General features: G+C 42.6%; 1 protein-coding gene across 6 annotated transcripts in view; it reads right to left on the bottom strand.

Annotated features, from left to right (window-relative positions):
* The window catches only part of arhgap32b (Rho GTPase activating protein 32b), a 161257-nt gene that overhangs the window by 99202 nt on the left and 39395 nt on the right, over positions 1–22660 (bottom strand). For all 6 annotated transcript variants that reach the window (XM_066708230.1, XM_066708238.1, XM_066708246.1 and 3 more), the window contains exon 2: positions 140–250. In XM_066708230.1, the coding sequence (XP_066564327.1) occupies positions 140–225 (86 nt within the window). In that variant the 5' untranslated portion in view covers positions 226–250. The remainder of the gene's footprint in view (positions 1–139; positions 251–22660) is intronic.

Below are 22660 nucleotides of genomic sequence, written 5' to 3'. Positions count from 1 at the left end.
CCGAAACACCACACACACACCCCTAAAGCCCTGTCCGCCTCCCTAGAGGAAGACACTAATGCAATAAAACAACAAACAAACAAACAACAAAAACTGCCATGAAAAAGGAGACTGCAGGTGGGGGGGCTCTGAGACTTACCTGTCAGGAATGTCATGAGTCCCAGCAGAGCCCAGCAGTCCCAGCGATGCACCCCCTGCTGCTGCAGCCCCACTGCCTGGATCCATGTTGTCGACTCACTGCAGGAGCAGCCTGTCACAGGGGGGAGAGAGAGAGAGATGAGAGAGAGCAGAGAGAAAGAGAGAGGATCAGGCTGCTGTTAGCAACTGAGCTCCTGAGCATGGAGGAGCAGCTGAGCTCTTCGAACGCACTTAACCCCTTCCCTGCTGCACAGACCTGTGTTGCGCTGTTCAACTCCCCTGCCTCCCTGTCGTCCCTGGGGAGTGGACCAGACACCAGGGACACACTCATTTCTCAGGATATGGACACTCCACCCCCCTCCCCAGCCTTGCTCAGCCCAAACCCCCCCCAAGCTTCACTGATTACGCCAACACCTTGACTTTCTTCAGTATACTTTGTCCTCCACTTTCATGGCATGGGGAAAATCATATTCGATTCATTCTATTTAACAGCGTAATTCACTCGGCAATTGAAAATCAGCATTCTTTCAATGTCGAATTACTGACATGTTACATGTGTGGCATTCACTGCATTCACTGCGAATCAGCTCCGGATTCCACTTCTATGTGGTTCAGAACCAGTAAGATTTCAGGATTAAAGACAGACAAACCACCAACCACAGTGAATTAGATCAAGTCCCTCAGCTTTTCTTTTTTACACACAACAAAGTGTGGAAACAAATTGCATAAGCTGGACTGAACAAGGTGAGTGTTAAATTCGACGGCAAAGTCAAAGTGCCACTATAATGGCAAATTGTCCTATCATTCTGTTCACAAAGGTGCAACACTAGAGTTTAAAGTCTGCCTTCAATCTTCATCATTTACAACATTTGTACTGTGTTCCTAGCAGCCTTTGATGCACCTCCAAGGTCTCATTAAACACACGGTCATTTGCCATCAAACTGAAAGAATCAGCAGTGACGGTGCTGTGAAGCATCAGACAACAACCCACAGACAAACTCTGTTATCTGGCAATGTGACTCAGAAGCCCAGACACAGGCCAGACATTCGGAGTCTGAATATCAATTGAAAGCCTTGCCTCTAAGTTTCACCCACTAGTCTCCTTCCCATTCTTTCATTTTGGAGAAAAAGAGCAAACTAGAAATGCATTAAAATGTCAAATTTAAGTGCAGAGAAGATGGGAGCAGAGGTGGGGTATAGCTTTTATGTCTGTTTGCCTTCGTCCTTCCAGCTTTTGTAGTCGAAATTAATTCAACTAAAAAAAACGAGGTGCAATCTCAGTGCTCAGTAGAGATAAAAAAAAAAAAAAAAACATCTAAGACAATAACTCTGCATGAATTATTGCACTTCTGATTTACTGAATCCTGGAACCTGTATTCTTGAGAGGGTCTTTCGCAGAGACAATGGAACAAGAGTCATACTGTGAGAGACAGAGACCTGTGCCCCACATTGTAGGTGATTGGATTATACAGGAGAGTCAAGCAACTAATGAGAGAAGGAAGGGTACATCATGCCTCATCAATTTAAAACAAAAACAACAAACACACGCACACATAGTCACACACAGTGATATACACACACTAGGATAAAATGGCACCATTCTCTTCTCTTGATTATCGAGCGTCATGTCACAGCTGAAAGGCTTTCGCTCTTCTCTTCCAAGGCAGTGCAAGAATACAAATCAGAGGAAGGTGGACAGTGAAGAGGACTGCAAGGGATGCCCAGACAGCCCCACACATGCAGCCTGACTTAACCAGCGAGAGGAGCATTAGAGTTGTGGTCAGCAGAGGACATACTGCACCTGAGGGAGCAGACTCAGCAGGGAGGATTGTCTGAGGGGGACGATCGCTGTGCGATCTCTCTGAACACTGGCCTCAGAACTGCTGACACCAGTTTGCTGAGCAGCCAGGGAGGGAATCCCATAAGACACGGCCATTGCTATTGACAGGATGTTATCTAAAGTCGACTGGGTGGCTGTCTCACTCACCAGGGCCACTTCCTATGACTAGCCCATCCTTGTGTATGTACCATGAAAGATAATATTTTTATTATAAATAAAAATAAAATAACCTACATCACTTCATAAGGTTTATAAATAGCTTCTAAATATTGAAAATAAAGTAAGCCAACTCCATCTTCCTTTAAAGTTCGTCTGCCAGCTAAACGTTCCCTGCTCTCCAGAAAGATGGGGCTCTCGAACATCATATTTCATTTATGAGCAGAGATCTGTCCTTAGTGTAAAACACCCTGTTCTCTAGGTTAAGATGAAGATCAAGCCTGAATTTTTATTGCACCACTGAAGGGGGACTCCAGTCGGGCTTATTTGCTACTTTGGTATCTTTTCTGAAGGTCATTCCAAGGACCCTTCCACTGTAAGATCCAGTGTGGCATTCCTCGACTGGACAGAGTGTCCTTACACAATACCTGCAGCACAATACCAGATGGCTGTGACGTAAAAAGAGCTGCACACAGAAACTGTGGTACCTTGTGAATGTATATTGCACAGAATGAAGCATTTAGTTTTAATACTTTTTAAAACATGTGTTTTAAAAGAGACCAGTTGCACATGTATACAAATTTTACAGAGAAGCAGAAATAAATAAATGAATAAAAGCTGCTTAGCAGAAGGAGTCCTCATACACAAAATGCGATACGGCGTGTTGAAATCTGCCATGTGTCCAATACTGGTTCTTCCATGTGAAATTAATCGAGGCGGGGAGGGAAAGTTATTTTAACGGATTGAAACAAGTTATTCAGAGAGCAGAAAAATAAATAAATAAAAGAAAACGTGTCCAAACCCACCAATAACGTATGTAGGGTGATGACTAAACAGCAGGATTTAAAAATAAACACTATGTTCACAATGTATACGCCCCGTCTTCATCCACAGTCACTACCCACCTTGCACACGTCATTGATTGAAGCTGCAGTTATTTTTTACTATACATGATGGGAAATCAGAAAAATATGTACAAAATAAATGCCCAACCACAGCAATTAAGAAATTGGTTGATATTTTCCCCTCCCAATATACTTCAACGTAGGTGCCAAGAACATAACTGACTGAGGTTAAGATCTGACGCAGCAAAATCTCACAGACCGACCTGTCCCGACTCTGATAAGCTTTTGATAGGGCTAAATTAACCTTGCCAGGGGATACTGTATTAGATTAATCCTCCGATAATGTAGTAAACGTCAAAAAAACATTGCACTCAATGTCACAGGCGAAGGGAGAAAATGAATCCCCCAAAAAATGGAAATGAAAATCTATACACTGAGACACTATGAGCCCAGACCTGAATGGATAATGATGAGGGAGAAACGGTTCCCTATTTAACCACAGAGATTACACCGAGTTCCCTTGCACCACATGGACACCGTCTCCTAAAACACTCTGCTGAAGTTGCCCCTTCTGTCTCCCAATCTCAAGCTCTAATTACCTGCATTCATTCCCACACGGATTTCTTTCCAACACAGCTGACCTCTCTCACTCGGCATGGACAAAGCAATCTAGTATCCAGAGAACAGTAGGACAGTGTCTGGGATAAATCAACTCCATAATAATTTGAATAGGCCCATAGACCAACTCCTGGGGCCCCCAGTAAACATCCCTACAAAAAACAGTCTTTCCCTGGGAGATGTTTTGCGATCAGAATTTCACTGCAGATTCTCTCCTGGTTGTTTTTCCCATCCATTGTTATTCCACTCACTGCGTCCCTTCATTAGCCGTACCTGACTTTAACATCACAGTAACTGCACAGTGTTTGATATAATGAGCTTCCATTCACCCTGGTTTGCACTCAGTCAATCGACAGCCTGCAGAGATGCCCACTGCCTCTTCACATTTCTATTTTAGACATTACTACTACTACTACTACTACTACTACTACAACAAAAAAACAAATCATTATAATAATAACAAATCCGGTTGCTTTTTTGTGGCTTGTTTCACTTTAATCAGACACACGGTGGCACAGCTTTAGATACACTCTGGCTCTGAGAATATTAAAGACACACGTCACAGTGACAATGAGGACGCGTTGTAATTCTACGCATTTCGACATATGAAGCTTTTGTAAAAAGCATGTCAAAACGTTTTCAAGGGTGTGAAAAGAAGCCACGTGGACAGCTGCACATTGAAAAAACACTCTCCTGACACAGCTTGAGCCCCCTGTGCATCTTAACAACAGCAGACACATGTTCTCCCATGGCAGAGAAGTGTCCCCACCCAGTGAAACATCAGGATTACCTCAGCCCCTGAACATGCAAATCAACGCCAGGCACACAAGTCTACCACTGGCATCTTTGGAGATCCAGCTCTTTGTTTTGTGGGAAAATCTGCCTTTCGCAAAATGTTAATTCACTACAGGAATGAAACTGGGTGCTGGAGTCTTGTGGGCTCTTTTGCACTGAGCAATTGCTCCAGCCATACATCAATAAATGCACATGTAGTCATACTGTGCAGGCTGTTTACATGGGATTACAGCACTGCACTGCTTTCAGGCTGGACTCAAAGTCCCACATGAGGATGACTTTATCAAAGGTAGCTTAAGGTCATCAGTCATCAGATGCAAGTGCAATCTGTAGAATCTTTGGCAAAAGGAAATGGACAGATGGATTTTCAAGCATTAGAATGCTTGTGTGTTTTTAAATTTTCTTTGGAATTGGAAATTCCAAACCTTTCTGAATCAAAATTCAGGATACGTTCCTTTATATTCCTCTGAAAAATAGGACCTCGCTTCTCATTTTTGAAGGTAGCAGTAGCTTATATAAAAAAATAAAAAAGTCATGCAGTGAAAATGGCACAGAAGAAAACAAATACAAAGAATATCAGCTAAAACACTTAAAAAGGCCTGGCACTGGCACTCCAAAAATTTAAGGCAGAGAAATGCTTTGCGACGGACACACATCTCAGATCCAATCAGTTTAATGAGCGCTCTCTTTAGGGACAGCACTCTCCTCATGACATGAACATTAGAGTACAGTAGTTTTTCCCGGTGAAGCAAACAAATGTTGAAATCCACAGCCAATAGACCCCTGTAAGCTGCACTGCAGAGAACTGTGCTGAACGGCTGTGCCCTGTCATCCCACATTCAGCTCATGCTTGACGGGAATCCCATGAGGTAAGTAGTTTCACTTTTTCCTTTTTCTTCTTCTTCTTCTTTCTTCCCCTTAACAAGTTTGAGATGTCAGCCATATGGTTAATGAAAACAAAACAGATGAAAATGGGTATCACTCTGTGGAGAGAACTAATGGGTTTTTATATACATGATGGGCCGAGGTCTTCTGTAGATGTAACTCTACTAAAATGGTCTTCCAGGCACCGTGGTGATCTCCCGCTTCACCTCAAATCTGCCCCCGTGTCTCTCACTAGATGAGAGAGATAAAAATAACCTCAAAGTCACGCAGGAGCACCTAGGTTTTTCCTATAGATGAATGCGGACTTTTAAACACTGTGGGCTGGTTTCACAGTCCCAAACTCGCGCTAGTCATGCACTGCTCTATGTCATTTTGGGTAGAATGGACTAGTGCTGTGAGAATGTAAGTCCTGATGCTGCTGTCCTTCACATACAGCAGGACCCAGTGAGAACGTCGCTTCTTTTTCTGTTATTTCAGGGCGGCAAGGGGGGGGCGGGGGTGGGGGATGAGCACCTTCAACTTTGGGAAACGGCAATTACAGGAGCCCTCCAGGCAGGGAAGTAGCCGCTTGCTAGATGAGCAGGACGAGTAGACGAACAGCTCAGCGCACGGCAGCGCCTCGAGGGGAAACCAACAGGCAGGAGAGCATGTGACGAAGTGCTGTCCTGGTGAATTACATGCTTACAGCTCTACGGCTTTGAGAGGATTTGTGGAAACAGCTCCTCCTGTTTGGGAGAAGCACAATTTGAGATGCAGGCCAACTCCCCCCCAACCCCCATTTTTTTTTTTAACTCGACGTTCTTCTTAATCTAACAAATAACATACAATTACATTCCCGCATTTTGCTGTGGGTTCAGAAAACAATTCATGGTTGGTCTGGTTTGTTTTAGACATGCACCATGTGACCAAAAGTATTGGGACAGCAGACAGAATACCAATGTAATTACAATGTATTTGACAGCCAGAGACAGGCCCACCCTTCATATGACTGACTTCTGCATTCCCTTTCTGAAGAATACTGTTAATTAATAAAGGGTTTTAAAGCCCCCTGTAAACCAGTTTGTAGGTCAGCCATTACATCACATAATAAAAACCTCCCAGACCATGTAATGACCAACCCTAGTTGACTGTGTTAATGAAGACAGTGCAATTACTTGTTTATACATAAATAGAAACACAGCTTAACAGGACACTTGCATGTCAATTTCTAATGTTGGATTTGTGTCCTGCCTTAATTACTTAATTTACTGCAAGCAAACATTCAGTGCTCTTCATCAGATAATAAAATGGTTATGGCTGGTGACTCCCTGTGTTATTTTGAAGCCCATACAAAAGAAGGACTAAGGTCAAGGAATTCATGTACATATTGCTCATGCTGACATAGAACTATAAAATGTGCCTTTAGACATCACTGAAAGCTACAAAACTGTCTATCTGGCCTTGAGAGCAATGTGTTTAGTCTCTCCCAAGGATACACAAGAAAGAAGAACTACACAAAATGTTTTCCTTATCAAGAAAAATAAATAAAAGAAACGTCACAACAATAACTGACATGGCCTCTAAAGCTAAAGCTCCATTGTTTGTAATAATCAAAGTTATCAAAGTTCTTTCTTGCACAAACTGTAGGATAAATTAATTTATAAAAATGCTAAAAAGCAGTCAGGAAAGTAAAAATGAAAAAGTACATTTTCCTTAATTTCCTGAAATGCAGCTCTATACTGCTGAACAAACAGCATACAGCTTATTTAACAGTATTATGGGAGAAAAAAACATTTCTGTAACATAAAATGATGCTTTTTTCAATGTTTCCGATATGTATGTGTGTATCTGAGGCTTTCACTTGGGTCAATTCAGAAAAACAGTAGTGTAAAGATGTGTGGGGTCCACGAGGGCAGGTTTCTGCAGCCACACACTCGCAGTGATGGTGGGCGGTGACACAGGATAGCGACTTCCAGGTACTTGATCCGCCTGTGAGAACTCCAGTGGCGCCATGGTTACTGAACGCCTAGGCCCATCCACAATTGTCTGGGTTGAATGTTCCATCCAGTAAAATGACTTTTACAAGGCACCAGTTGCAATCACTCTTCATTCACACATCATGGGAATTGAAGGGTTGGGTGGGGTGATTTTCCCATCCCAGGCTTACTGACTGAACTCGTACCTCTTTAGATGACACCAACAGCTGGGGCTCTCACTGTCTCACTCAGAACAGCTGTGGCTTCAGACATCAGAGAGCCCCCCCACCCCCTAGCTGTGGTCTCAATCGTGGTGTCAGCCCAAGGTCCTACAGACTGATACTCTTGACTCACTCTGTTTCTATTTCTTCATTTCATAATTTGGAAAATGCTGAAAGCAACTAAGCATACTGTACCGGTCACCATGCTCTATTTGGGTGCTCTGCTTGTCCACAAGAATGCAAGCGGATTCCTGTTTGCAAAAACACTCTGTGGAAGAGAGTGTATAGACACAATTATGCGGCAATAGACATAACTGACTTAACGTGTAACTGGATTGTAAAAGAGTAATGTACTTGACATCACTGATAAAAGTATTTTATCTTGCTCCTCCCAGTCACCTATCCTCCTACTATTATTTTCTAGCTAAAATCAGATAATTGTTTCTATTCATGCTTAGCCGTAGAAGGTTATCTGCACTGTTCTGCACTTTGTCAAAGTGCTGTGAAGCCATTTTTAGCAAAATACAGCTCTATACTCCATGAGCCATGATCAGTCTTGTTCATATACAAACAAAATCAGTGTGTGTGTGTGTCTACATTATATATATATATATATATATATATATATATATATATATATATATGCGTGTATGTGTGTGTGTGTGTGTGTGTGTGTGTGTGTAAAGATATGTATAAAAATGCACTTCTTATTTAAGAAATAACCATGTGGCTGAAGTCATATGTCACTAGTTTGGGTGATCTCAGGAACAGGGTGTTTTTTTGTGTGTTTTGTTTGTGATAAATGGAGTTAGGCCTGATTGTAAGGCTGGCAGATTTTGGAAGCTGGCTGCCAGGCAAATGAATGAAACAAGTGCAACCTGCCGGGGAGTCTCCCAGGCGCTGACAAAGCCAGGGGCTCAATGGATTAACAAAGAGGGCTTTCCACTGAAAACAACATTCCCGGAACCTACAGCTCTATGGAACTGCCATACAATAGCATCGGAAGGAGGTCATGTCACCGCTCCCCCCTTCCACCACAGTTCAGGCGCTGGCAGCACGGAACCCTCAGTGGTCCACAGGACTGCGTGGGGCAACCGTTTTCATCTCGACCTGAATCAATGTACAGAACTCCAATTTACATCGCTGGCACTGAATCTCTGCAAGTACGCATGTGGAGCAGTTGTCGAGCCCTGATTAAAATTATGCTCAAAACGCTGTGCAAAGCGTGCAGTTAAATTGCAGTATAGCACGATGTGCAGCCTCTTGGTCTTAATGTCCAAGGAGACTAAAAATAACAGAGGAGGGTTGCCAAACAAGTGAAATCTCAATCTGCTTCCGGGAGCAGGATGTCTATAGGATCGCCTTTTGAATGCACTGCACATCACTGTGTGCCACACATGGCGCAGAGCATTAGAAGTCCTTTATAGAGGTCCATGTCTGGGAAGGAAAACACACACAAGCTCACTGGCCATGTTGTTTGCATGCATGGTATTTTTGGAAGATGTAAACTAACTGGAACAGATAAATCATCAATGTTGCGTCTCCTGTCACGCACTAGTAAACATTTCCCAAGAGCATCGACGTTGTGCTTAATGGTTAACTAAACCCACACAGTTAAAGGACAAAGCTTCATTAAAACAATAACCTGCACCTCTTCATCAAGGTCTAAGCCAAGTCTGCTTTCACGCTGGGGACTTGGTCTTTGTTCCCCATAGAGCTCTGGCTCCACGTGGCTGGTAGCAGGCAGTGTGTTGCCAATGCAAGGACAAGGCCGTGACTTAGTTTAGTCCTTTTAGCTTCACTTCTGCCGGGCACTGCTTGAGACTGCTTGGTGACTTTGCGGATAGCTCCCCCTCGCCCCCCAGCCTCCTGCCAACACACATAAGGTTTCACAGCCCATCTCCATCACAACCCAGCCCAACCCAGCCCAGCACAACCGGACGCTGTCGTGCAATTCGCAGCATTCATTCTGCATTTACTTTCTGCCTATACAACAGAACAATAAGAACAAACGCATAAAATAAATAAGAGAAACATGGATGTAGCCAGTTTAACTGTGGAGAGAACTAAAAAAAATAAAATTAAAAAAAATAAAAAAAAAATGGTGAGACTCTTTCATTCATATAATTGCTCTGGAAACATCAGAAAAGCCTTGCTATGGGTTTTCCTTTGCAACCGAAACACATTGAGCAAATCACTAGGATGAAACTGAAGATTTTTTTGGGAACAGACGGCCAGAGTCTCCCCAGCCAACAGCACGCTCTCCCTCTCCCTCCCTCTCTCTCTCTCTCTCCTGGTTGTTCTGTGGGAGGGAGGCTGCCATGTGCCCAGACTGCTGTAATGGGAAGCAGAGCACCGCCTGGGGCCAGCCCTGTGCTCCCTCCAGCTGCACTGGCTCTCTAAGTCCCTGCCTCAATCCTCTACCTTCTCATGTAAGATTCTGGCTGATCCCTTTGCATCCCTGAACACTCTGAGCGATGACATCAGAGGCTGACTCATCCAACAGCTTGTGGGAAACTCATTCCAAGATGGATTCCAGTGTATAACTCGCCAAGACACTAACGCAGGGTATAGAGACAGCTTTCAATTCATCATTAGTTCTGCTTTTACTCGGAACCCCCCCCCGTGACTCACACAAAAATGCACACTTTCCCCCAGTAAAAATAACAACAGTTTGAATGTCCAGTTTCTTAAAGAAAGAGAGGTCTCTCAGAGAAAGTATATGCTCTGTGTGCACTACAGAAACACTTGGGAGAAACAAATAAATAAATAGATAAATAAATAAAGCAGGTAATCCATGTGAAACCTGTATTCCCCACTGACTATATCTCTGACACAACAAAATGTGCATACAATTCAAGGAGTTTCATGTGACAGACAGTTCCTCTGAGTGCACATAACAGGTCACCATTTTTCTGTTTCTCCATAATTATTCCCCCAGTACATCTCAACAACACAGTACTGTTTTGTATGCTTCATGCTACTCATTAGGACTCCTGACTTCTCTAAATAAGGTTGAGGGATAAAGGAAAAAAAATCCTTCCTGCATATTAAGGATTCGAACCAACACAAATAACTAAACCAAAACAAATAACAAACATGACTATATCTTAGATAAAGATAAAGGGACAGAGGTCTGTTTTTAGTTTCCATAATCTTGACTGTGCATCCAAATAATCACATTTAATATGCAGTGCACATTTTTGTTGACAAAAGAGCTAAAATAGCCTGCTGTTGCCCGGGAGGGGTGAAATAAAGTGCACAGAGACACAAGATGCTTCTGAATTACCAAGCTGAGCAGCCAAATAAAACGCCCAGGAAAATAACTTATTGATTTTGCAATGTGCAACAACAAGGTACTGTCACAAATTGTGCAGAGGTGGGATAATAATCAAAGGCTTGCTAAAGAGAATGTATCCAAATGGTTTCTGTAGCACACAGAGCATGAGTTACCTAGTGCAATTATACAGCCCGGTCACATAGTCTTTGTAGAATCAGGCCCGGTCATCTAGTGTCGTCCTATGAGCGCATCGATGTGACGAAGAAGAAGTTACAATACTGAGATTCTGGAAGGCAACACTCCCATTAATGTGATGGGACATGGTTTGGATCCCACACCCTCTACACTGGACAGATGCAACACCTCCGACTGACTGAAGATGTGCAGAACTGAGGGGAGATGATTCTGAGCAACACTGGCAACAACTGAACTGCATACGCTATCATACTTTCAGACGAATTGGATGAGAATCCATTTCAAATCACTGCTCCTCCACACAAATTTAGCATGGGGGGCAGTTACACAGCTCAAGTATACGCACTGCACACAGATGCTGCCCTGCTTGAGTCTCCCTTTATTTGCCAGATTCTTACTCATCTGTAAATACCCAGCCATTGTCTGGCTTTCATAGACAAGACAGAAAAAAAGTGTTATTTTGAACCCACACCTCCTACAAAGTGCCATCCTAATGCTAATATAATGTGATGGAAATGAGCACCTGTTATACCTTTTTCTCTCTTTTCTTTACCTTCTCAATGTTTAAAGGCTGCCTGCAGTCATTTCCCACCTCGCAAGGTTATGTGGTATTTGTTTCCCTCCTCTCTCTATATATATTGTGACCCACATGAAAAGAGGAGAAAAGTAGGCCAGCTCGAACGAAGCAATGCGTAGAGAACTTTTATTAATATTCATGCAGAGAGTGCTACTGCTATTTTAAAAAGCATATGCTAGTATATGAGTGATTCACTTATTTTATTTGTATTTATTTTATTATTTCTGGTATCGCTTCACATCTTTTCTGTGGAGTGACAGCAGAAAGAACTGCACACCCCCCACCCCCCCTTTCGGCATTAAAAGTGATGAGCTCCCACTCCCAGTGCGAGCAGACGTGCTTATCTACATGTGTGGGGTGTGAAGAAACACTGGGAACCAGCAGCATTTGATGCAGATATTGGATGATATTGGGTTTGTGAAACAAGACATTTAGTAATTCAAACAGCCATTTGGCACATCTTTCAGGAACCGAATCATGACAGACAAATGCTAAAACAGAGTTTCACAGGCTTCAAAGCTAATTGCTTTGTTAACAATGAAAAGTTAATATCTAAACAAAGCGTCTCTCACAGAGATGCAAGCAGAGAAAAAAAAAATAATGCAGAACAAAATGGTTACCTGGAATAAAGGCTTTTTTCCTAAGCCAACAAAATGATTCATTACATTTGTTCCTTTTGTTTTAACCTCATTCTAATGACTAGTCCAGCAAATTAGATGGAAGGAAAAGTTACCAAGATGTAAATATTCATTCTGAAAGGGAAAGAGTGATGGGACCAGTGCCTGGCAAAGTATTATTATTTATGTATTCATTGGACTGTCATGTTGATCCAGGGGAAGATAGATACAATTATATTTATAAAATGAATTTTGTCTCAAATATTAATATACAAAAGCACCCTTTCTATTATATTCAAAAAACAATTGTTAACCTTGAATTTAAAGCAACTTTAAAGCTCATGAGAAAAGACTACCCACAGTAAATACAGGAAATTAAACAAGGAAGAAATGCAAAGGACTTAGTCAATTAGGAGTCAATTAGAATGTACTGCCTCAGCAGGCAACACAATTGGAGGAAAATGAGGTTTAAAATGAATGGACAATGTCAATAGCATTTGGTAAACAAATTATCTTTTTTTTCCACTAGCACAATCCGAAGTCAGTAAAAGACCCAGATTTTATAGATGAACAACTTTTTATATAATAAGTCTTGAACCGACTGTAAGTCACTTTATCACTGGGCTTCATGGGTTTATTAATTATCTTCTCGCAGATGAAAGTTTATATTCTATTAGATTCTGGACGACCAACACAGCTAATTAGAAAAAGCCTTCTCCTTCCTAAGGACACAGCAACATGTCTACATCAGAACACAAATAAAAACAAGACACCTTTCCTGCAGCATTTGATTTCTGGGGACAATTTTCAGCTTTTCTCTATAATCCGCCACTACATCTTTTACAGTTCCAATCCTCCCCCCGCCACCACCCTACAGGGGGATACAAATTGAGGAATGAATAACTCTGATAAATTGCTCCTGTTGACAGAGCGCAGACAAGCATGCAAATAGTTCCTTGCAATTAAATGAACAGATGACCATTCCATATGATGACAACAAAATAAATAAAATACATATATAACAAGCAGTGTTGCCAATTAAAGCTTTCAAAATCAGATAATATGTAATGCTTTTGAAAGGACTGGCCATCTCAGTCTACAACCTTTTGGGGCACAATTTTCCCAGCAGTCGTCTGTTGTAACTCAGCCGTATGGATATTTGACCTCTTAGTCTCTGCAGTTCAGCTGTTGTGCTGCCTGAGCCCTGACATCATCACAGTGCCATTGTCCCGCCATACAGAAACCTGCTGTGGGGATTTAGGCACCGGTAACAGCTGCCCTCCTGTCACATTTAGGGAGTCTGAGCTCGTTATATCCCAACAGAGAACAAATCGTCCCCTAATTGATATGATAAGACAGCAATCCGGAGATATGGCTACCAGTCCCACCACTCAACACTCTGTAATTCGTATCCTCGGCATGGTGGGATTTTACTAATAATAATGATAACTTCCTCCCCGCTGTGGGCACTGCAGCAGTAAGAATATAGAAGAGTGGTGCCTACCAGTGAGTAGGCCTACTGGACACCAGAACCACTGCCCAAGGTGCTCTCTGGTCTAGGAGGGGAGCAGACTAATCTAGTGGTCTATAATTATTTGATGCAGTATAATCAGAAATCACAGAATAATGTACAAGAAACAGGCCAGTCAACTGGGCATTTCAAGAAGTTTCAAAAAGTTATTAAAACAGATTTTTTTTTGTATTGGTAGAAAATAATTAACCTGTCAGTTTTAGGAGATGGGAAAAAAATGTTGATGCGCTAAAAGTGCTCACTACATGAGAGCACTTTTATTCAATTAAGTCAAATGAGGGATGTTTTGGACATTTTACTGTTTCTGAGACCAATACAACTTAATTAAGCAATGTGTTTATGTACGTTTGTATAGATCTGTGTTTTGTATTTTGAAGTTTTAAAACATTCTGGGGGATTGGTATATGTATATATTAAGTGTTTATAAGCCAGGTTAATTTTGAAAACAATGTTGTTTTTATAAAAATGTTGTCTGTATAACAGGTTTCTTAGCTAATGCACGTTTCTGTATTAATTCTCAAAATAAATTAATTATAGAAAGGATGAAACTTAAATGTCTTGCGTTTCTTGCGATATATAGGTTTCATATGATCATTATAATTATGTATGTAAAGTTAAGTAATTTGCTGCACTATACCAAGCACTGTGGTTTGTGTGAGAGCACTGTAGTGCAGACACGTAGAGCGGCGCTGTGAGCTCAGCACTCAGAGGGTTAATAGAACGAAGCCTTGAGGCAGTAAATTGTAATCGAGAATTTTTTGTAATCGAATTACTCGAGTTACTCGATGTAACGTGACAGCCCAAAATGGTTGCCATGTGTGTGGGGACGGGGGGGCAGGTGTTTTTGAACATTGAAATGGTCTGGCCTCTTCATATGTAACAAGGTATTGGAGAAAACTAAATGCATTGTCACAATATCGTTCAAGAGCCAAGAAAAATAGAAGAACCAAAAGAGGGTAGAAGAAGCAGCAAAAAATAAAAAAAAAAGGTTCTCAGCTTTCATCAATCCCTGTCATAACACCTCTCTCCTTTTCCACAGAGACAAATTCAAACGAACAACATGTGACTCCTCCGGGGTGTTATTGCAGTAGCTGTGATTTTACATTCTACTTGAACATGGCTTTAATTAGGGCTCTGGAAAAGAAGCTGCTCATCTCATATAGGCCTTTATCAAGAAAGAAAAAGAAGAAGAAGAAGAAGAAGAAGAAGAAGAAGAAGAAAAAATAAGATTCACATGCATCTGAGTGGACCTCACTGATGCATGTGCGGTGTGCTGGACTTTAAAGCTCCTTATGTTCTTTTATCATTAAATCAATGGATCGAATTAATTATTTAATTTGTACATGATACGTAGTGTGGAAATTAATGACATTCAAAGCCATGGCGTTTTGAATGGTGGGATAAGTATCAAATACAAGAGACCACAAGTACGGCGATTATTACAGCAGCTCTGAGGAAAGGCTTATTATGGGTTGACCGAGTCCTGGTTGTCAGTGTGAACCCCGAGATTGTAGTGTTTGAATGGTTAGGAGTGGGGGATTCTGCAGTTTATGATCAACATATTATCCAATGTCCGCATCCAACCCGTATCCACGGTGATGATTTTGACATGAAGGTTGTCCTTTCAAATAAGGCCCTCCCGTAGATAATTCCACTGGTCTCTTCATTAAAGCTTCCCATGTCTTTGCTTTATTCAGACAGTAACACTGCAGGTATTATGAGGAGGGGGACAACTAAATACAGTAACTGCGTAATCATCAATGGTGGCTGACCACACCTAGAGTCAACTATTTATGCGCATTTCCAATACAACGTGAGAGGAAAAACTCTTGTGAACCAAAATCTAATAACAAAACACTGGCAAGCTAAGCCCCGACTGTAGAATAAACGCCTTGAGCTGAAAGTTTGCATTTGCTAAATAAACAAGTGAATAAATAAAATAAATGTGTGTAATAAAATAGAACTAAATGTGGCCCAAGGGGTCTGGCTGAGACTGGAATCATAATACATCATAGAGTGACAAGCAAAAGCAAGGGAAGAGATACAGCGGTGCACCCTCACTTAGACACAGGTTGAGGTCCAAGATACACACCAAGGTGCACTCTCACCGTCACTACAGGGAGAGGTCTGAATGAATTTGTAATTGAAGGAGTATTTAAAACTGAAAGAGAGAAAACAATAAAAATAAAAAAGTGTCACGAGCAGAGAGATCTCAGCTAATCTTAGCTGGTCCTTGTGAACGTCACATAAAGAAACTAGTAATCCTGATAGACACCATCAACCCTTTAAGGTTTTTAAAGTGCAGTTCAGTTTGATTTCAAATTTTCCTCACAAAGTATACCTCAAAGTGAGGAATTTTGGTTCTTTGCAGACAAGCACTGACCTTTGTTCAGAAGATGAATTCAGAGTCTCAATCTAATTTACACCAAAGCAGCTAAAACAAAAGTAGGCCTCACCCTGACACTGGTGCTGGTAGAGCTTGCCTTGGATTTTCTCTCTCAGGTAGGAACACTTGCTCAGTACAAAGGCTTCTGCTCCGTTTTAAAAGGATGCTTTTACTTTTACTACTTTTCTTCAAAACGTTAATCTGTCAAGTCACCACACGACTATACACGATCATTCCCAGAGGTGCCATATGTATGAAAGTGTGCTGCTCCATCATCAGTATTCTTAGAGCTGTATTTTAACTTTTGCATTTAAACAAAGAGAGCAAGAGAGAAAATATATATATATATTTCTCCATGGCTAAGGAAATAATTTAAAGTAGCTGAGTTCCTTCAAGCAAGAGGCACTCTAATCAATGAGCTCTTTCAACACTATTCTCCTCCAGGAAGCAGGCCAGGTGCTTTTGCCTTCAACAGTGACAATCATAACACAGCCAGTGTTGCTAACCAGTGAGGTACTTATAAGCCTTTCACGCCTTGATGCAGCAATGTAGCAGCAATGCAAAGCACACACAATCTTATCCACATTGTGTAATGTTTTAACATGCAACAGACCAGGGTAATGCCAGGAAGGATACCAAAGATCATCTGAACTACCGGGTGCCTGCTGCAGATCCTCGGCCCCCCTTAACCACCTGGCACCTAAAATACCTGCATCATGCTTTATTATTGATCTATTTAAATTTTAATAAACAATCCTGTGACAGGTGAATCTCATTCAAGATTCAGGCCTCCACCAGGCTCTTCAAAGCATCTATGTACACCACCGGTCAAAAGAACACCTACAATTTTCCAGTTTTTATTGAACTTACGCAGTTTAATGTCTCAATGTACTCTAAAATTAAAGCATAGAACAAATAAACAATTGGAGATAAAAATAAATCATGGAATCATTTTGTTTAACAAAATGTAACCGCTTAAGCTGACAAACCCCTCTGGTACCGTTAAAAGGGCACCAAATCCATGTGCTTCTCTTTAATCCCATGTGTACTCTCCACTGTTGTGTTGTGTCTGCCAAGTGTTTGGTATCCCATGAAAGCTGAGACTCAGTTTTCCAACGATGTGAAGCATTCTCTGATGTGAAAAATGTGTTTTTTATACCCCAAGGATACTTGGTCTGAGTACGTATACTAAATCTCAGAAAATATTGACAATTATGACCTGTAGAGAGCTCACAATGTCAAGATGGAAAACTCTGTTTACAGTGTACTAATACACAACGCTTATACATAATTGGATCTGAACTTCTCTGTGTTTGATAGAACATCAAATAATATACTGGAGTAATCGTTAGGATGTTCTAAACAAAACAAGCCTATTTGCAAAGAAATCCGATCGAAACTGAGTGATCTGTGACCGTCTGAATGGAACCCCCCCCCCCCCCCCCCTCAGAGCAGACTTTGCGTTAACCCCCCAGGCTCTGAATGACAGTGTAACCAGGTTGAAATTATTATTTTTTTTGTTGTTGAAACTTCACCAAATCCTGATAAATATTGAATAATATGTGTTTTATTAAGTTCATAACATGTTTTGTACGGTTTAGAGTATATTCAAACTGAAGTGTTAATACCTGTACTGTTGCTTTAAGAGGTCTCAGTATTACGACGTCAACTCTGCGCCTCTCTCAGTTCGCGCTTTGCTCACTGAGAGGAGGTAATGATTTTTCCGCTGGTTATCATTAAGAGTTTATTTCGTTTTGTAGATAATATAATATAACCATATGCAGTTATAAAGTGAATGCTAGTCTTAAGAGTGTAAACATGCAGCCGTGTTGTCAAAATGTAAGCCCTGTAAATACACTTTTACAAGTTATACGGGAGACACATGTTTTTCAGTGCTACGGGGTTTCCTGTGTGTTTATTTGCTAATAGGAGACTGACGAACTACGTGTGTGGAAGAGACTGCAGGTTAAAGAACATTTTTCTGTTTTTTACTGATTTGTACAGGTATGTTTATTCAGTTAGTTCATTATTTACACAAATATTTTACTGGTTGTGTTTAACATTCTGAAAACCATATGTAATCAAATGTATTGGAAATGTATTTTATTTCATTTTATTTTTAAAGTCATCTAAATCACTCTTGTGTTAACGTAGGAACTATGTTAACTTAGATTGCCTATGTAAGTGTAAATTAGCGCAGTTCGCGCTTTGCTCACTGAGAGGAGGAGACTGACGAACTACGTGTGTGGAAGAGACTGCAGGTTAAAGAACATTTTTCTGTTTTTTACTGATTTGTACAGATACCACCGCCATACGGCTTGCATTAAAGGAGCAACCAGTAGCTGTTTGTAGTCCGGGTCCTTCCTTCCGTCAGCACAGTCACAATCACAGAACACAACGCAGATCACGTAGACGTCAACGGATGTGCATTTAGCCAGATATACGGCAGACCACGCACACCCGTTACAATGGTGCCGTGACCTTTCAAGGATTGGTCTAAAGATCGACGTCAGCTCGTTCACCGAGGGAGGCTGTTATCACTTTGGGTACTCAGGTATTTCTCTGGACTGTGCCAAGTATTTCACTGGACCTTTTTTTTTTTTTTTTTTATAGTTAAACCCTCGAATTGGGCTATTTCAGCGAAGACCGGACATAAAAAGGAGAAAAAAATATTGGCCAATATAACAACATCTATGAGACTGAATGATATGATTGTTCAACTTTGTTATTTGATGCTCTTTGATTTTTGCCACATTGTTGCTGATTCTATTTGATTTTGTTTTTCTCAGTTTCATTTGTGTGCAGAGTGACTGAAACATGGCAGAAGGTAAAACATATTCAGTTGAGAGTGAAGGTGATGATGCCGAACGTGCTTCCTTTGAGTGCCAGTTTGGTGTGGGTAGGGGGTTTCTCCATCGACCTCTAGAGACCAGAACACCAGGGCCTAGTGTTGCAGAGTTAGGCTCTCCACGATTTGCCTCTACCCGCTATGTAGATCATGTCAGGTCAAGGCAGGGTGAGCAGAGCCCAGACTTAGGTTCATTAATTACACAGTTAGCTGAACAGCTAGGCAAGTCAATTACAGCTCAGCTACAATCTGACAGGGCCTCACATAGCACCACAACACCCACCCCTATACAGCCTACAGAGACGACGCTACCTAATGTTAGTGTCATCATGCGGTCAGATGCAAGGGAGCCACCTATATTCAGAGGTGACGGCTCAGACAAGTTTACAGTTCACGAATGGGAAAATCTAATGTCTTTGTACTTAACGAAGCGAGCAGTCCCAGTCTCTGAGCATTCGCAAGAAATCCTGGCAAGGCTTATGGGCAAAGCAGGGGATGTGGTAAGGATAAAGCTGCGGAATGACAAATCTATTGACCACACTGCCAATCCTCACATAATCTTTGACATTCTGAAACAATACTTTAGCGAACTAACGTACTCAAGCATGCCTCTAGCGGATTTCTATAATACACTGCCCATGCCAGGTGAAGACGCTATGGAGTATTGGATCAGGTTGAATAAGACAGTGGATGTAGCAGTTGAGTGCCTAAAGAGACAGGGCCGTAGCATCGATGACCCAGGCCATGAAGTCAGCATGATGTTTATTAAACACTGTCCTGATGAGTCTCTCGCAGGTGTTTTCAAGTTCAAGTCTGCAGAGAAATGGTCGGCCTGTGAAATCCAAGAGAGGCTTGATGAGCACATGCAGGGTGAGAAGGCTCGAGCTGCAGCTGTTAAGCCACCTGAGTCAAGCACAGCAGTGCACAAAGTTCACTCCCAGTGTCAGGTGCCTGTGACTGACTCACATGTTCCGCACATCGCTGTTCCTGTAACTTCCCCGAATATTGCTGGTGTCGACAATGATTGCATGAAGAGCTTGGTAAGCTTGTTAGACCGACTAGTCACACAACAGACACAAGTGCCAGCTAAATTCGTCACTCAAGCGGCTGTGCCACATTTCTCCCAGAGGGCATGTAGGGTCTGTGGGACTCCTGATCATTCAACACTGTCTCACTGCAGACGGGAAAACAGATGTCTGAAGTGTTTATCCCCTGGTCACTGGAAAAGGGACTGTCAGCGGACCAACCAACGCAACCGCTTTCAGCCTGGCGACGGTGCTGGTGGGCAAAATCAGCAGTTAAACTAGGAGACCCACACCCGGGGAGGGGCGGTGTGGGTAACGTAGATGAATCCCTCTTTGACACCTGCGACCTGGCAAACCTATATGCGGATAGTTGCGCTGCTGCACCTAAGGGGTCTCGCGTAGTCATCCAAGCTGCTCAGAAGATCCAAGCCTTTGGCGAGCTGTTCTACACACCTGTCCTTGTCAATCACAATGTGCAACTTACAGGCATGTTAGACTCTGGCTCGATGGCATGTAGCATCAGTGAACACGCAGTTGAGAGACTCAGCTCTGCCGGTGTCTTACCTGAGAAACAGCACCCTGAAGAGAACATTGTCCTGATTGGCTGTGGTGGCTTGCAGGCTCGACCTGAGGGCTTTTATGACTTAGAGATGCAGATTTACAGTGTTCGCATTGTTGTACCCACCTTGGTTGTGCCCGGTCAGCATGACGATCTCATCTTGGGTTCCAATGTCATTAAACATCTGATACGGGTCCTGAAAAGTGACGACGGTTACTGGGATATTGCATCCAGACATGACCATCAGTCTGAACCTGAGGTTGATCGCTTCTTGTCGATGTTCACCAATGTCGAACGCTGGAGAGGGATTGCAGCCCCGGAAAAAATAGGCACTGTCAAGCTCACCCAGGCGGTGACACTCCTACCCAGACATGAACACTTGGTTTGGGGCAGACTCCCTGCTAATGTACCTATGTCACCTGGCAGCACAGTTGTTGTAGAACCGACCAGTTCAAAGGCCGTGCCACGAGGTGTGCTCGTAGGTCGTCTTGTCACACCTCTCTGGGGTGATGGGTGGGTGCCAATGACAGTTGTGAACCCTTCTGAGAAAGCGATCACCCTAAAGAGGAATTGCAAATTGGCGGATGTATCTCCATGCTTGGCAATCGAAGACCTAGATGCTTTCCAGGGTCTACAGGTTGCAGAGAAACCAAAGGACACAGAGCAACAACAATCACAGGCATTTAAGCAACGGCCTAATAGAGATAGACAACCAGATGCAGAGAATCCAGGAACTAATATCTCTTCCAGTGCCTGTCCTGATACTCCGCTGACAAAGAGTTTGGTTGAGTTAGGCCTTGGCGACATTGACATAAGCTCATGTCAGGTTAGTGAAGCCTGTAGGTCTCAGCTAACGCAGCTGCTAACCGAATACCAGGACATCTTCTCCAAGCACCCACTGGACTGTGGTGAAGTCCAGGGGTATACGCACCGCATTCATCTCACTGATGATCGGCCTTTTCGCTTACCATACAGGAGAGTTCCCCCAGCCCATTACCAGAAATTGAGGCAGGTTCTCACTGATATGGAGGAGAGAGGGATTATCAGGAAGTCGTCAAGTGAATATGCTTCGCCACTGGTGATGGTGTGGAAGAAGGACGGTGGGTTGCGTATTTGCACCGACTTCAGGTGGTTGAATGCCAGGTCTTTAAAGGACGCCCATCCATTGCCACACCAGTCTGACTGCTTGGCTGCCCTTGGTGGCAACTGCCTCTTCAGTACAATGGACCTCACCTCTGGCTTTTTCAACATTCCGATGCACGAAGACGACAAGAAATACACAGCTTTCACGACTCCCCTTGGACTGCATGAATACAACCGCATGCCACAGGGGCTGTGTAACAGTCCGGCATCCTTCATGAGGATGATGACTGGGATCTTTGGGGACATGAACTTCACGAAACTCCTGTGTTATCTTGATGATCTTTTAGTCTTCGCACCATCAGAGGAAGAGGCTCTGTCCAGGCTCCACACAGTGTTTCAGAGGTTACGGGAGAACAACTTAAAACTGGCCCCTAAGAAGTGCCATCTGTTGCAAAAACAAGTCGGCTTCCTTGGTCATGTCATCAACGGTGGGGGTGTGTCCGTTGACCCCACCAAGGTGGAGGTAATTTCTAAAATGAAAGTTCAAGATCTGATGGAGAATGATGAGTGCACGCCCTCTGTTCGGAGGATTAAATCATTCCTTGGCATGGTGTTTTATTATCAGCACTTCATCCCAAACTGTTCCTCCATTGCAAAACCTTTGTTTGCACTAACGGCAGGGCAAAAGAGACGAGGAAAGTTGGCGAAGGACAGGAAGTCTCTCGGTGTTTATCGCAAGCTTACTCCTGCAGATTGGTCTGTGGAATGTGAGGTCGCCTTTGACCAGTTGAAAACCATGCTGTTGGAATGTGTCGTACTTGCCCACCCAGACTTCGATGAACCATTTATCTTGTCAGTTGACGCGTCATTGGACGGGCTTGGTGCGGTGCTGTCTCAAGTGCCCCAAGGGGAATCCAAGGCCAGACCTATTGCTTTTGCGAGCAAGACACTCAGTGCATCACAGCGGAAATATCCTGCCCATAGACTGGAGTTCATGGCTTTGAAGTGGAGTGTATGCGATAAGTTTAGCCACTGGCTGAAGGGGCATAGCTTCACTGTTTGGACGGATAATAATCCACTTACTTACCTTCTAACTAAGCCAAAGC

The sequence above is a fragment of the Amia ocellicauda genome, chromosome 1 (assembly GCF_036373705.1).
Source record: "Amia ocellicauda isolate fAmiCal2 chromosome 1, fAmiCal2.hap1, whole genome shotgun sequence".
Taxonomy (NCBI): Eukaryota; Metazoa; Chordata; class Actinopteri; order Amiiformes; family Amiidae; genus Amia; species Amia ocellicauda.
The sequence above is the reverse complement of the archived record's forward strand: the minus strand, read 5'-3'. Positions and strand labels throughout refer to the sequence as shown.